The sequence below is a fragment of the Calypte anna genome, chromosome 2 (genome assembly GCF_003957555.1).
Source record: "Calypte anna isolate BGI_N300 chromosome 2, bCalAnn1_v1.p, whole genome shotgun sequence".
NCBI classification, from domain to species: Eukaryota; Metazoa; Chordata; class Aves; order Apodiformes; family Trochilidae; genus Calypte; species Calypte anna.
The window spans coordinates 17,029,835-17,041,627 of record NC_044245.1 but is presented as its reverse complement, the minus strand read 5'-3'; the positions used below and the strand labels follow the sequence as shown (position 1 = coordinate 17,041,627).

The window sequence follows — 11,793 nt, the reverse complement described above, 5'->3', positions numbered from 1 at the left end:
GTGACTTTTTTTGTCATCTGACATGCGTGAGCAGGCACACACATCTTAACATTTCCTATTCAAAACAATTGCTAGGTTGTTCAGTTCATCTTCCTAAGTTAAATTGTTGCATTGTAACTACTTCAACAGAGCATGTTTAACAGACGTGCCCCAAGGATCCTTTCCCTACCCTATTTGTCTACTAAAGGATAACCAGTGGAACTGCTTGACATGTAGTCACCTTTGAGCAAAGCTGTCTCTTTTAACCCTTCCTCAGATAAGATAAACAGAAGTAAAACACTTCAATGGTGCCTTAAGTTTTCTATTTTCCACCCTGGATAGAAACAGTTTTGTACAACTGTTCAGAAAGGACAACTGCCAAGTAAGGCTGTTGTTAAACTCTACCACCAATTGTTAAGTTATAATTGTATAAATGTAGCAGGTATTTATGTCCTTCCCGTATTATGTTTAACAGGTAAATAACTTCACACTTCCTAACAGGACTTAACTCATTGCTATGAAAGGAAGACCCTTCATTGCCAAGTGTTACAAGCTCTAAGAAACACAACACTCTGGCCTCTTAGTAATGTGCAGTAATTGAGATATGAAGTAGCATGAAGGCACTTGATACCAGCTAAGCCTTATACAGTACTTGCACTTTAGAGATACAATAATAAAAACAGACTGATAACTTAAAACATACTGAGGAAATTTAGTTAAGACCAAACTCCAAACTACTGTTGTAAGTGTGCAAAAAGATGGAGGAAGTTCATTTATCTTGATGCTATAAGCTAAATCCAGAGACAGTCAGGTGTTGAGCATTATTCCTAGCTTCAAAGTAAGAGGTATCAGTTTCATCATCTGGCTGAGGTATGAATGGCATAGTTTGATTCTGTAAATTATCCCAGTCCACACCATGAAAGAGGGGGTGATGCTTCAGTTCTGAAACAGAAGTTCATAAAATTATTATAATTTTTTTCTCCAAGCCCTATAGTCACTTTGTTGCTTTCATAAGTAAGTGAACTTTGGTATGTCAGATGTTAAACGATAAACATTCATTGCAAGACAGCATTAAAACAAAATATAAGTTCAATATAAAAAAAAACAAAAACATCCCCAAAATTTCCTAATTCAAAAAAGCAAAATACCACAAGAAGCAGTAAATACCACAAGTTATTAAATATTCTGACACTATACAAGTGTGTATATATATACATATACAGACAAACTTAAATAGGCATTAAAGTTTATTAGTTTAAGTTTCAGAAGAAGGAAATCATAATTTGAAAATTTTAATTAGTTGCAAAGAACACAAGAGAATTTTACTACTAACCCTTCAGTCCAGCTCTCTTAGTAATGTCAATTGTTAGAAGAATATCTATTGCATTTTGGGCATTATCAGACAGCTGTTCTTCACCTTCAGGCCATGGAATATCTACAAAGATAAGGTAAGTCAGTAACTCAAGCCAAAAAACAAATGTTGGAAATATATACTTTCCCCAATTACTGAAATATTACCTCTTTTCAAAATATTTTGAAAGACTTGTGCTGGTGTTTCATCATTAAAAGGTGGAATTCCAGTCAGAAACTCAAACAGACAAACTCCAAGGGCCCACCAGTCTACAGCAGAACCTGAAAAAAGAAAACCAAGTCACTACACTAACACAAATGACATTTGCAAAGATCTAGAGATTAGCCATGGCAGAAATTGAATAGTGTTTAAATCCTGCAAAATTTCTTGGAAATTAAGAAGAGACAAAGTAAATTGTGCTTAATAATTATGCAGAAGACTTAAAAAAAAAAATCTCAAAGGCCTTTTTAAAGCCAGGCTGCTCCTTAAATCATTACAGATAATACAGGGTTAACTGATAAAAGCAAGGGGGCTCTTAAGAGCAATCTAATTATCAACTTGCATCACAGAAAATCCAGGAGCTGACTTCAAGAAATGTTTTCGTGATAAGAAACAGTTGTCTTTAACAACTGCTCTAAAGCCTAGAGGAGTACTCCATATTGTATCCTGTATCTTTTTGAGAAGACTCAATTCCAACTGCTGAACTTAATGTTCATTTGTCTCAATTTATATCAAAATATTGAAGACAGCTTGCAGAGATGAGCCAGCATGCAAGAACCTGGAATCACTTTCCACTAAACTAAAGCTGATTAGAGCTATGCAGTTACTATGTCTCTGTTAATTTTTTTTCCACATTCCAAGGTGCTTTTTTGCCAAACCCATCTTATTAACCTACTTAAAAACAAGCAGACAAAGCAATCCCTGACACCACTCCATGCATTCTAAGCTTTTTGTTTTTAAGCCATGCTCACTCCACTGTGTAAGGAATTGATGCCACCCTTTCTGCAAAAAGCAAAAAGTAAGTGTAAATCAAGAGTAAAAGTCTTCCTGGGGTTTTTGGTTGGTTGTTTTTTTCCCCCATATCAAAGATACCTTCAAGTTGAGAAAAGAAGTGCTTTGAGCCATTCTGAAGGACTACTGACTAAGTTTAGAAATGCTGAAAACAAACATAATTAGTAATCTAATGTACTTTTAGCAACTTCTAACAACTAAGTGACCCACCAAGCTAAGCATATCAAAGCAGTGAGATTGCATCCATTGTTATTAGAGGTACTTGGATGTTCTGGTAAAATATTCTTGGCTTCAGTCAAAGTCTAATAAGATCACAGCTTTGAACAATATAGTAAAGATTCAGCAGCAATTTTCCCCCATCCAAAGTTAAACTGAATATTAAAATAACTCCTACCATATCCCTGCTAAATCATTTCTATTGATACCTGAGGCAAGAAACAAACACCACACCTTGAGCATCTGAGTCTTCTGTACCCATACAGAATGTAAATCAAGCTGACTGCATGAGGTGAAAAGGAGCAATGAGAAAAAGCATCCCTGGTTTATTTCCTGTTACACAATGTCTTTAAGAATGATGACTTTACTTCTGAAGTACAGGCTGAAGTGTGTGATTTCTGACAGCCTAGTCACAGTGATCCTGATATTTCCTGAATCTTTTGTGGAAGCACCACCAACATCCCATCTGCAGCCCACATAAGAATCTTAATTTAGAGAAACTTGTTCACCCAAACAATTTTCTTAGAAATTGTGATCTAGTTATACTTTGACTGTTCAGTTATACTGAATGCTCCATTTCTGCACAGCATGTAGCAAACTCACCAGAGATCAGAGTCCCTGCATTTGAAAAGACAATGAAGCAAGAATATTACAATTATTGCAAAAAACCCTAACAAAACAGTAATCTCAGATCTCAAGTATGATTCTCTGAATGGAAAGGAATGCAGATTTTTTCTTAATCTTAGGGCAGTATCTCTACAATAAAGATAGAGAGTAATGTTAAAATAACAACAAATACAATACTTTTGTAACATGATTATAGTTTAGCATTAAAAATACGTTTACAAGAAACTCAGAACACCAGAAATATTTAGCAAGGGAAAGTTCTGAGTAAACTCAGAAAACCCTGGCCTCACTGAAGGTAATGAGAGATTTGTTGTTTCCCAGTACAAAACCCACTCTTAGCAAGTTAACACTGAAGTTGCACAGAATTCAACTTGAAATCAATTTTCACATCATCTAAGTAGCATAGATTACATCTCCATTACCAGGATTCCTAATGGAAGTGCAAAACAGCAACTACATATGTCTAGTAATTTTAATTGCCACTGTTAAACCTCTTCATGTAGTTTTAGCCAATCTATATTGGCTTCAAAGAGCAGAAATTTATTTTTCCATGCTTAAGAAATAGTGATTTCTAACGTAATATTTCATATAATTCTCCAAGGACTATGAGCTCTTCAAAATAAAAGCCATTACACTTTTGAGATGAAAAGATAATGCAGTTAAAACCACAACAAATACATCAGGAATACACTGCATTTATTTTTTGCTAATGGTTCTTGTAAGTTATCAGGAAATTATTTTTGATTTCAGTGTTGATTGATTTCAGTGGAGCTCAGCATTTGGCCAAAGGTATTTATGTTGTGCTATCTTGTTACAATATTTGGAAAAAAAACCCAAACAAACCCAAAAAACCTGATGGCTACTACTGTCCTACACTGTACTACTGGCTACACAGAAGAGTCTGCCAGAAATCTTCTGTTTTTCATGAGGTCACTCAAATCAGTAACTGATTTTAATGCAGCTTTATCAACTTAACACATAATACTGTAATATCCATAAAAATCTAATGCATTCTAAGAACAATTTGAGGCTTAACACTTTCATTCTAAATTTCATTAAGTTTCCCCTGCCCCATCCCAAAGAATCTTCAAGTACACTCAGGATGATCAAGCTGTGATTCCTAAGTCACATCCAAGCCACAGAATGACTACACAGAGCTTCCAGTGCACTAGATGAGCAGCAGACAAGAATATGCTTGACAGTCAGAACTTTTGATCATGTGAAAAAAGTGACCTGAAGCACACACTGGAAAATGCTAAGCACTAGTTACTTTTAAATAATTCACTGTCATGTTACTTGAAGGATTTAAAGCTCTAAAGGCATTTAAAAATGTAAACATGTTACCAAGTATTTACAAACTTCATGGTTTGTCTTACCATGAGGCTTTGTCAAAAGCAGCTCAGGTGCCAGGTAGTCCGGGGTCCCTAGGATGCGTTCACCTTCCACTGGGGCAGCTCCTCTTCTCACACTCTTTGGAGTCCTGTATGGAGTGCCAGCATCTCCCTGATGAGGAGTCTTAAAAGATGCAATCAAGATTTCAGATGTCAAACACAACCAGCTGAGAAACTCCTATCTCAAGGTTTAGCAATGGATATAACAATTGATACTTAAGTTCAAGAACATGTCATAAACTGCATGTTCCCTGTAAAAGCATGGGTGAAACATGCTTCCATTTCTTTATCTCAACCATATTGGAGAAAAAAAAAAAAGCCTATTCTTCAAGAAAATTTTCCTGAAATTCTTTCTCCAGTGTCAAATCCACAAGTAATGTCTCCAAAAAAACCCACCACAAGCAACCTTAATTCTCTCAAATTCAAATCTGAAGATAACTTACTAAACAGAATGTCAAAATAGCCTTCTATTTCAGCACTGCATTCTTAATACTAGCCAATGAAAAGCAATCATATATGCATATAATCAAAGACTTCCCCTTACATCAGGAAAGACATAATTACTCAAAGGAAGAACCACACTGCACTGGAAGTAGGATAAGACAAAATGGCACAGGCTTTATCAGGTCACTGTAAGAGTGAAGGATTTCTTGGAGAGGTGGACAGACAATGCATGTTGAGCCAGAAGCAAACTAGTGGACACACAGTTATTGCCAAGCTCTTACATAAATTATAATTTTGGCCACATAGGTGCCAGGTAAAAGTCTGCCAGCACATACCACTTCAACAGACTATCTCAAACCACTTCAATTTCCCCAAAATTAACAACCAAAATAATTTTAGATCACTCATGTCCAAGGCACACAAAGTTTCTGCAGGTCTCCTAACATACCTGATATACCCTATAGGGTCTTCCTTTCTGTAACGGGGTAATAGCTGTTGGGTAGGAACCACTACAAGCAGGTGAAAGATCCATTATATCTAAGGAAGCCATGCTACATGGCTCAGATATATTGGATACATTAATTGGACTATTGTAACTTCGAAAAACAACAGCATTTTTTTTTAAGAGAGTCAGTGCTTCCATCATCTTTTCTGAAGGGGAAGGTACTGCATCAAGGCAAGTTTCTTTCATGTGTTTTTGGACATCATCCTTTTTGTGATGTAACACCTTGCAGTCCTGACCAGTATGCTCTTCATCTCCATTTTGTGCAGCATCTTGTGACTCTGGTGATGCCACTGGCATGCCTTCTGTTTTAGGTTCCTCAAAGGAGAGGTCTTTAACACTTTTGTCCAAGTCTAAAAGCTGCTTTTCTAAATGGCTTTCTGTAACAGACATTTCAGGAAGTGATAAGTCAGAATCTGCACTGAGGATTCCTAAAGGTTTTTCATCTTCAGTTCCTAAAAAACTGGAGTTCACATACTCCTTTTTGTAATCCTTCTCAAAGTCTGCATCCAGATCACACATCAGATTTTTTACTATACCTGGAGTAAGTGATTTTCCTGTTTGCTGGTTACCAATAAAACTCTTTTCTGTGCTTTTGCAGGTGTCACGTAAGCATCCATCATCACAAAGCATTAAGGACTGAATTTCTGTTGTCAAACCTGTCCTTCTGTTTACTGGAAATTCCACAATCTGACAGCCACGCTTATATTCTGCATTGCTTTTTTTAACATGCTTGAGTTCCTGACAAGGACTAGTGTCTACTAATTCAAAGATTCTTTTTACACCTGGCTTTTGAAAAGTTTCTTCCTCTTTAATACACTTGACAGGCTCATTCTGCCTTGAACGTGACTGGCGTTGACTGGAAGTTTCTGCTGTTTCATCAGTCATCTCTCTTTTATTTACTAGGAGGTTTTCTTCCCTAAAATTATTTTCACAGAGACATTTTCTGACTATGCTTTTCACATCCAGTGTGGTCACAGGAGTATCTGTTATATCCCAATGTTCATTTCCCATCTTCTGCCTACTGCCAGAATCATTGCTGCTGATGGGAGAAATGGCACACTCCAGTTCTTTCTTCTTCGAAATTTTAACACCTTTGCTACTCAGTAATTCTACATTTGAAAGGACAGCTGACCCACTGTTAGCTGTTTTGCTGGTTACAGAACATAGTTTGTCTTCACTTTGCTGCAAATAAGCACATTAAGTTTTGAGTATCAAGTAAAACAGGATTACAGCATTACAGAAACACTTCTCTTAAAATACCTCATTTCTACGTTGATTAAGAACTGCAAATCAGCAAGCATTACTTATTCTTTATAACTACTAGCAATGAGAAAAAAAGAGCTAATACATTAAAAAAAAAACCCAAACTAAATTAGGAGTAATTTGATGTTTTAAGAACGTAAAATAAGCTTGCTGGAATACAACAGAAAATGCCAAAGGATGAAGAAATATAACAGTTAAAATAGTCTTTGCAATTCCATGTTAAAAAGTTAGAGAAGTTCTCAGTTTTCAAGAAACTCCAAACCAAAGAACCCCATCATACTACCCTTTTGTCATCTCTGAAGTATTATATGCTAAAGGAAAATCTGCTATTACTACCATTTGGTAACAGAACACTAAAAACAAGGTCTTGGGAAATGGACAGATAAACCCAAGAATTAAAATTATTTTAAACAATTTTTGTGTGCAATGCAATTAGTAATTGTGGCAAGGGACTAAGCACAGCACTGTTTTGTTTTATGTCTGTATTTATACAGAATTTCATTAACATTTAGAGGAGAAAGTATTTTGTATCAGCTATAATTACTGGTGTTATGTTAGCTGATACGAAACCTTTTAGTAACAAACCTTAAACTTCTTCAGTTTTTAATAGCTAGTAAAAGTTTTAGGTGTATTTTGTTTACTATTTTTCCCAAGTCCCATCTTTTAAATAAATTCTGCTGTCTGCATACTGAGCTAATGAATCTGTAGGGACAAGGCCAGCTTCCAAAGAACCAGTGCTCCCAGCATTGCCCACTTTGTGAAGAACAGGACTACATTAGTGCCATCCAGTAGAAGCCTTCACTTTCATTCCCTTGCTGCAGGCTAAATAGCATTTGCTTTTCTTATTACATTGCATAGGACTGCTATTTGCTTTAATATATACTAGCTTGGTCCAAAACACCTACTTAGCTAGGATTACAGTAGTATTACAACCTCTGCTTTCATTCCTCTAGGAAGGCTGCTCTACACTTGAAATAATAGGGGCAAGTAAGTAGAGGACATCTGCAGAAGTGCATAGACAAGTACAAGCCTATTTTAATTTATAGTGGGAAGATGAAACAGTCCTGACCTCTACATCTTTCTCCCACCTGGGGCTGCTGCAGCATTCTGATTCCGTACTGGACAGGTATGTGTGTGACTGACTACTGGCATTTAGGGTATCAAACCTTTTTCTTGATTGAAGTATAGTAGGGGTTAAACTTCTCACTGGCATCACAGGAGTTAATTCAGAAGACTCAAGATCTTAAGAGGAAAAAAACAGTAATTCAAATATTGATACAATTAGGCAGCATATATTCACCAGCTTCACACTGTCAAGCTTTCACATACATTATGGAATCTAAGGAAAGCTATGTGTGACATCATAATTTCTCTTGTCATCTTTCCTGGGTAGTCAGTTACCTCATTTTTTGGAGTAGGGACTTGCCAAGAATTTAGAACATGAACATTAACACCGTAATAGCCTTCTTTATCATTTCAGGTTACAAATTAGAAAGCAGCAAGCTAAGACCATTTAAGTGAAAGCACACATAGCTATATTAAATAATTCAGAATGAAACTAACACATTCTTAGCAAAATCTTAAAGGGTCATTTTTTAAATTCAGTGGTTGTGCATTTGAAAAAAATAAAAGATAACATCAGTAGTGTAGGTAAACATCAGATCTTAAACACTGGAGGAATGGTAAGACAGCAAGACACCAATAGAACCACACCTTTTATCAAGTGGGTCCAAGCTACTAACATAAAATTAAAAGACCACAACCTTACAGCCCAAGTATTAGCACAAGGCTTGGTATACTCACGTGGTCTAAATAATTTAGTTGAAAGAGAAGTATTTTCCTTTTGGACCAAGGATAAGGGAGAAACCACTCCATGCTGACTGTCAGATGATTGACTTGAATTGTGCCCTGACATTTTCATGCCCACAGGAGTATACTATCAAGCAGGAGGGATAGATAAAAGTTAATGGAGCCTGAACAAAACTTTCAGGATGGAGAGTATAACTTAACACATTCATATGTTTGCCTTGGAGCTTAGCCGTGCCCATTTACCAAAGTTTTTAAAGAATAACTTTTAGTCAGCAGTTTGAAATATAGGACAAGGTAATAATTTTAGAACTTCAAGGTACTGGAAACATAGTAAGTCATACTATCACTTGGAAGAAGATTTGCAAGAATAAACTTATCACCCCTATTATTACATTTAAGATACTTAGTAAATTAACAGAATTAAATAAAGACAGTGAAAATTACTTACAAAACCCAGAGAACTGATGAGAGACAATAATTGTCCTGGAGTACGTGAATAGTCTTGTTTTGGTTTTGCCATTGATGGCGTAGTAAGAATATCTATCATATTTATTTCTACATGCAGACAAAAATATCAAGCAGGTCAGGTGTTTCTTTTGGTCATAAATAAGCAAAATTACAGGCATTAAGAGGGACAAAAATTTAGTCACATGCTAAATAAATACAAAAAGAAGCTATAAACCGAGTGAAGACATATCCATACATTCTTATTCAACACAAGCTGGTTTTTCCTGTACATCCACCATAAAATCAAAACTTATAAACCAAGACACTGTAAAACTCCAATTTCTTTTCCAACATACTGTGTTGGGAGCATTAGGTTTTCTAATTAGATACCAGATTTGGTTTTTAGGTAGTAATTCCAGCCTATGCCTTGTAGGCTACGATTTAGATCCTGCCTTCTCCAAGACATCTCAAAAAAAAAGCTACAGCTGAGCTTTTCACAGGTGAAAACCTTAGATGCAATTTTTTTTTGCTTACAAGAGGTAAGTAAGGCTTATAGCTTACATTATTATGTTAAACTTGACACAATCTGTCCCATTAGAAGATATCAATTGATGCAGTATTTTATAGAAAATATAGTATACTTAGTATTATCCTCTATATACTCCTAAAACTATGAATCAGACTCAAAACAACTCTGAATTTCTACAGTGCCTGCCAGCAGCTGTGTCAAAAAACTACAGCGGCCCAGTTCAGCATTAGTTTGGCTGATATTGCCAAGGGGTCACAGGTGCAAACTACTTCAGGAACTGACTATTTACTTTTAGACAAGTAGCCTATTGCCCATGTTAAAATCATCTGACTATTCAGCTGTATTTTCTGCTAGTTGAAAAAAGTATACTCCTCTGCAAAAGCACTGATTTGTAATATTCTTTTAGGGACTCACCACCTCCCCCAGTCCCTCAAATTAATGTCTCAAAGGTCACAGCTCAGGTTGGAAGTCAGGATATACAAGGAGAGAAAAACATGAACTGAAGGACAAAAGTAGCCAGAGAAATACCAAGAAAAAGCCAAAATTGCCCATTCACCCTTTGAATTCTCTTCAGGGACTTCACAGAAAACTATGAATTCTTTACCCCTCAAGAGAAATTACTCTATATTGTATTTCATACACCCTTGTCCCACAGAATAACTATTTTGGCTTCTGAAGTGCAATGCTGAACCTTAACACCTTGACTAGCATGCACTTTACCAGTACTTGCTAACTACAAATCAGGTATTAGTGTAATATTTTGGCTTATTTAAGTGAAAGCTGCCTTCTACAGGAATGTAAAGCATTCAAGAATGAGAACATGACACAAAAATACATTTCAGGGGACCAAAAAGGATACAGACAACTCTTACCTCTGTTCAGCGTAACTCTTGAAAGTCCAAAGTCTGTCAACTTTATATGGCCCTGATTAGAAATGAGCATATTGTCTGGCTTCAGATCCCTGAAGACATGAATATAGTTGAAGTCAGCAAAAAGACAACCAAGTAATATTAAGGAAGTTAACTGACCAGAGACCCTCAATACAAAACATTGATTATAGCTGTTCCTCAGTAACATCTCTAAGCCAGCAGGAGATTCCAACTAGAGGAACACACCAAAATAATTAAATATATCTAACACTAAATATTGTCACAGGAGTTGCATATTTTGTGTTTCAGCATGTTTAATATGTGTTCTTCATAAATACAGCCAGCACACATGACAAGCAAGCCCCTACTACACGTTTCTTCTCTGTAGCTCTACTGAACTCAAAGAACTCAGGCTACAGAATGTGCATTATTAATACACCAAACACCACTGTGCCCAGGGGGAGCATGTAGGCAGGGGAAAGCAGTGTATGTTTATCTGCTTAACACATATGGGCAGATTTTATTTTAGGTGTTGTTTCATGGTGCTCTTGCAGTGTACACATGTACAAGGAGCTTTCACAAGTTCTAGCAAACAAGGTAGCTGTTACTATAAAATTGTGACTGGTTATGTGTTGAATAAAATATTAAAAAGCCAGACTAACAAATAGTTATTTCTGAAACAAGCAAAAGAAAAAAAAAAAGGTAGGTTTTACCTGTGAATTATCCCATGCCTGTGAAGATAATCGAGAGCCAATGCTGCTTCAGAGATGTACTTAACAGCCATTTCTTCATCAAAATATCCATAAATATGGAGAAGAGATTTAACATCTCCACCGATAAGGTACTCCATTACCTGCCATTCAAGTAATAAAAAGCTTTAAATTTAGCATTTTAAAACATTTCAAATTCATAAGTAAATTATAAAATAGCTTTCACTCCTAGGAAAATATCATTTCAAAGAGCAGAAGCTGATAGAAGCTTCCCTGTTCAACCTTCATTTCCCACATAGTACTTTTCTATTGCATAAAATAATTAAATCTAAAGATGACAAAGGACAAAAAATTTTCTTCTAATAGGTTGTTTACTTATTTTGCCTTATTTGCCTGGCCTACTGTCTGACATAAGCTTTCTAATTAACTTATGAAAGATTTCTATACTATAGAAAATAGATTGCAAAACATTTCTTTGAAACTCAAGGCCTGAAGCAAAAGACCACTGATATTCTGATTCATATAGAACATGTATCTCTCCAATTTTATTTTACAAGTGCTCATACACAATATTAAATTCAGAACTGAGCTCTGAAGTACAGATTTCCAGAAACATATACAGTGGGAGAGACTGTGCATTTA

At 35.9% G+C, this 11,793-nt stretch overlaps 1 protein-coding gene across 1 annotated transcript; it reads right to left on the bottom strand.

The window, feature by feature from the left end:
• Positions 1 to 649: 649 nt before the first annotated feature.
• MASTL (microtubule associated serine/threonine kinase like) lies at positions 650 to 11,243 on the bottom strand. Its single transcript, XM_030445590.1, has 11 exons — positions 11,155 to 11,243; positions 10,445 to 10,533; positions 9,045 to 9,151; positions 8,591 to 8,723; positions 7,857 to 8,029; positions 5,468 to 6,706; positions 4,561 to 4,699; positions 3,161 to 3,175; positions 1,498 to 1,611; positions 1,313 to 1,414; positions 650 to 921 (listed from the first exon to the last, which is right to left on the bottom strand). The coding sequence occupies exons 1-11, from the start codon at positions 11,223 to 11,225 to the stop codon at positions 764 to 766; spliced, it is 2,340 nt and encodes a 779-aa protein (XP_030301450.1). The 5' UTR covers positions 11,226 to 11,243; the 3' UTR covers positions 650 to 763.
• Between the last annotated feature and the right edge of the window lie 550 nt (positions 11,244 to 11,793).

Coding starts and splice junctions, on each gene's coding strand:
- MASTL (XM_030445590.1), bottom strand. CDS start 11,225: ATGGCTGTTAAGTACATCTCTGAAGCAGCATTGGCTCTCGATTATCTT. Junction 4,700..5,467: donor GACCCTATAGGGTATATCAG/GTATGTTAGGAG, acceptor GCATCTTTTAAG/ACTCCTCATCAGGGAGATGC. Junction 922..1,312: donor TAAGAGAGCTGGACTGAAGG/GTTAGTAGTAAA, acceptor CTTCTGTTTCAG/AACTGAAGCATCACCCCCTC.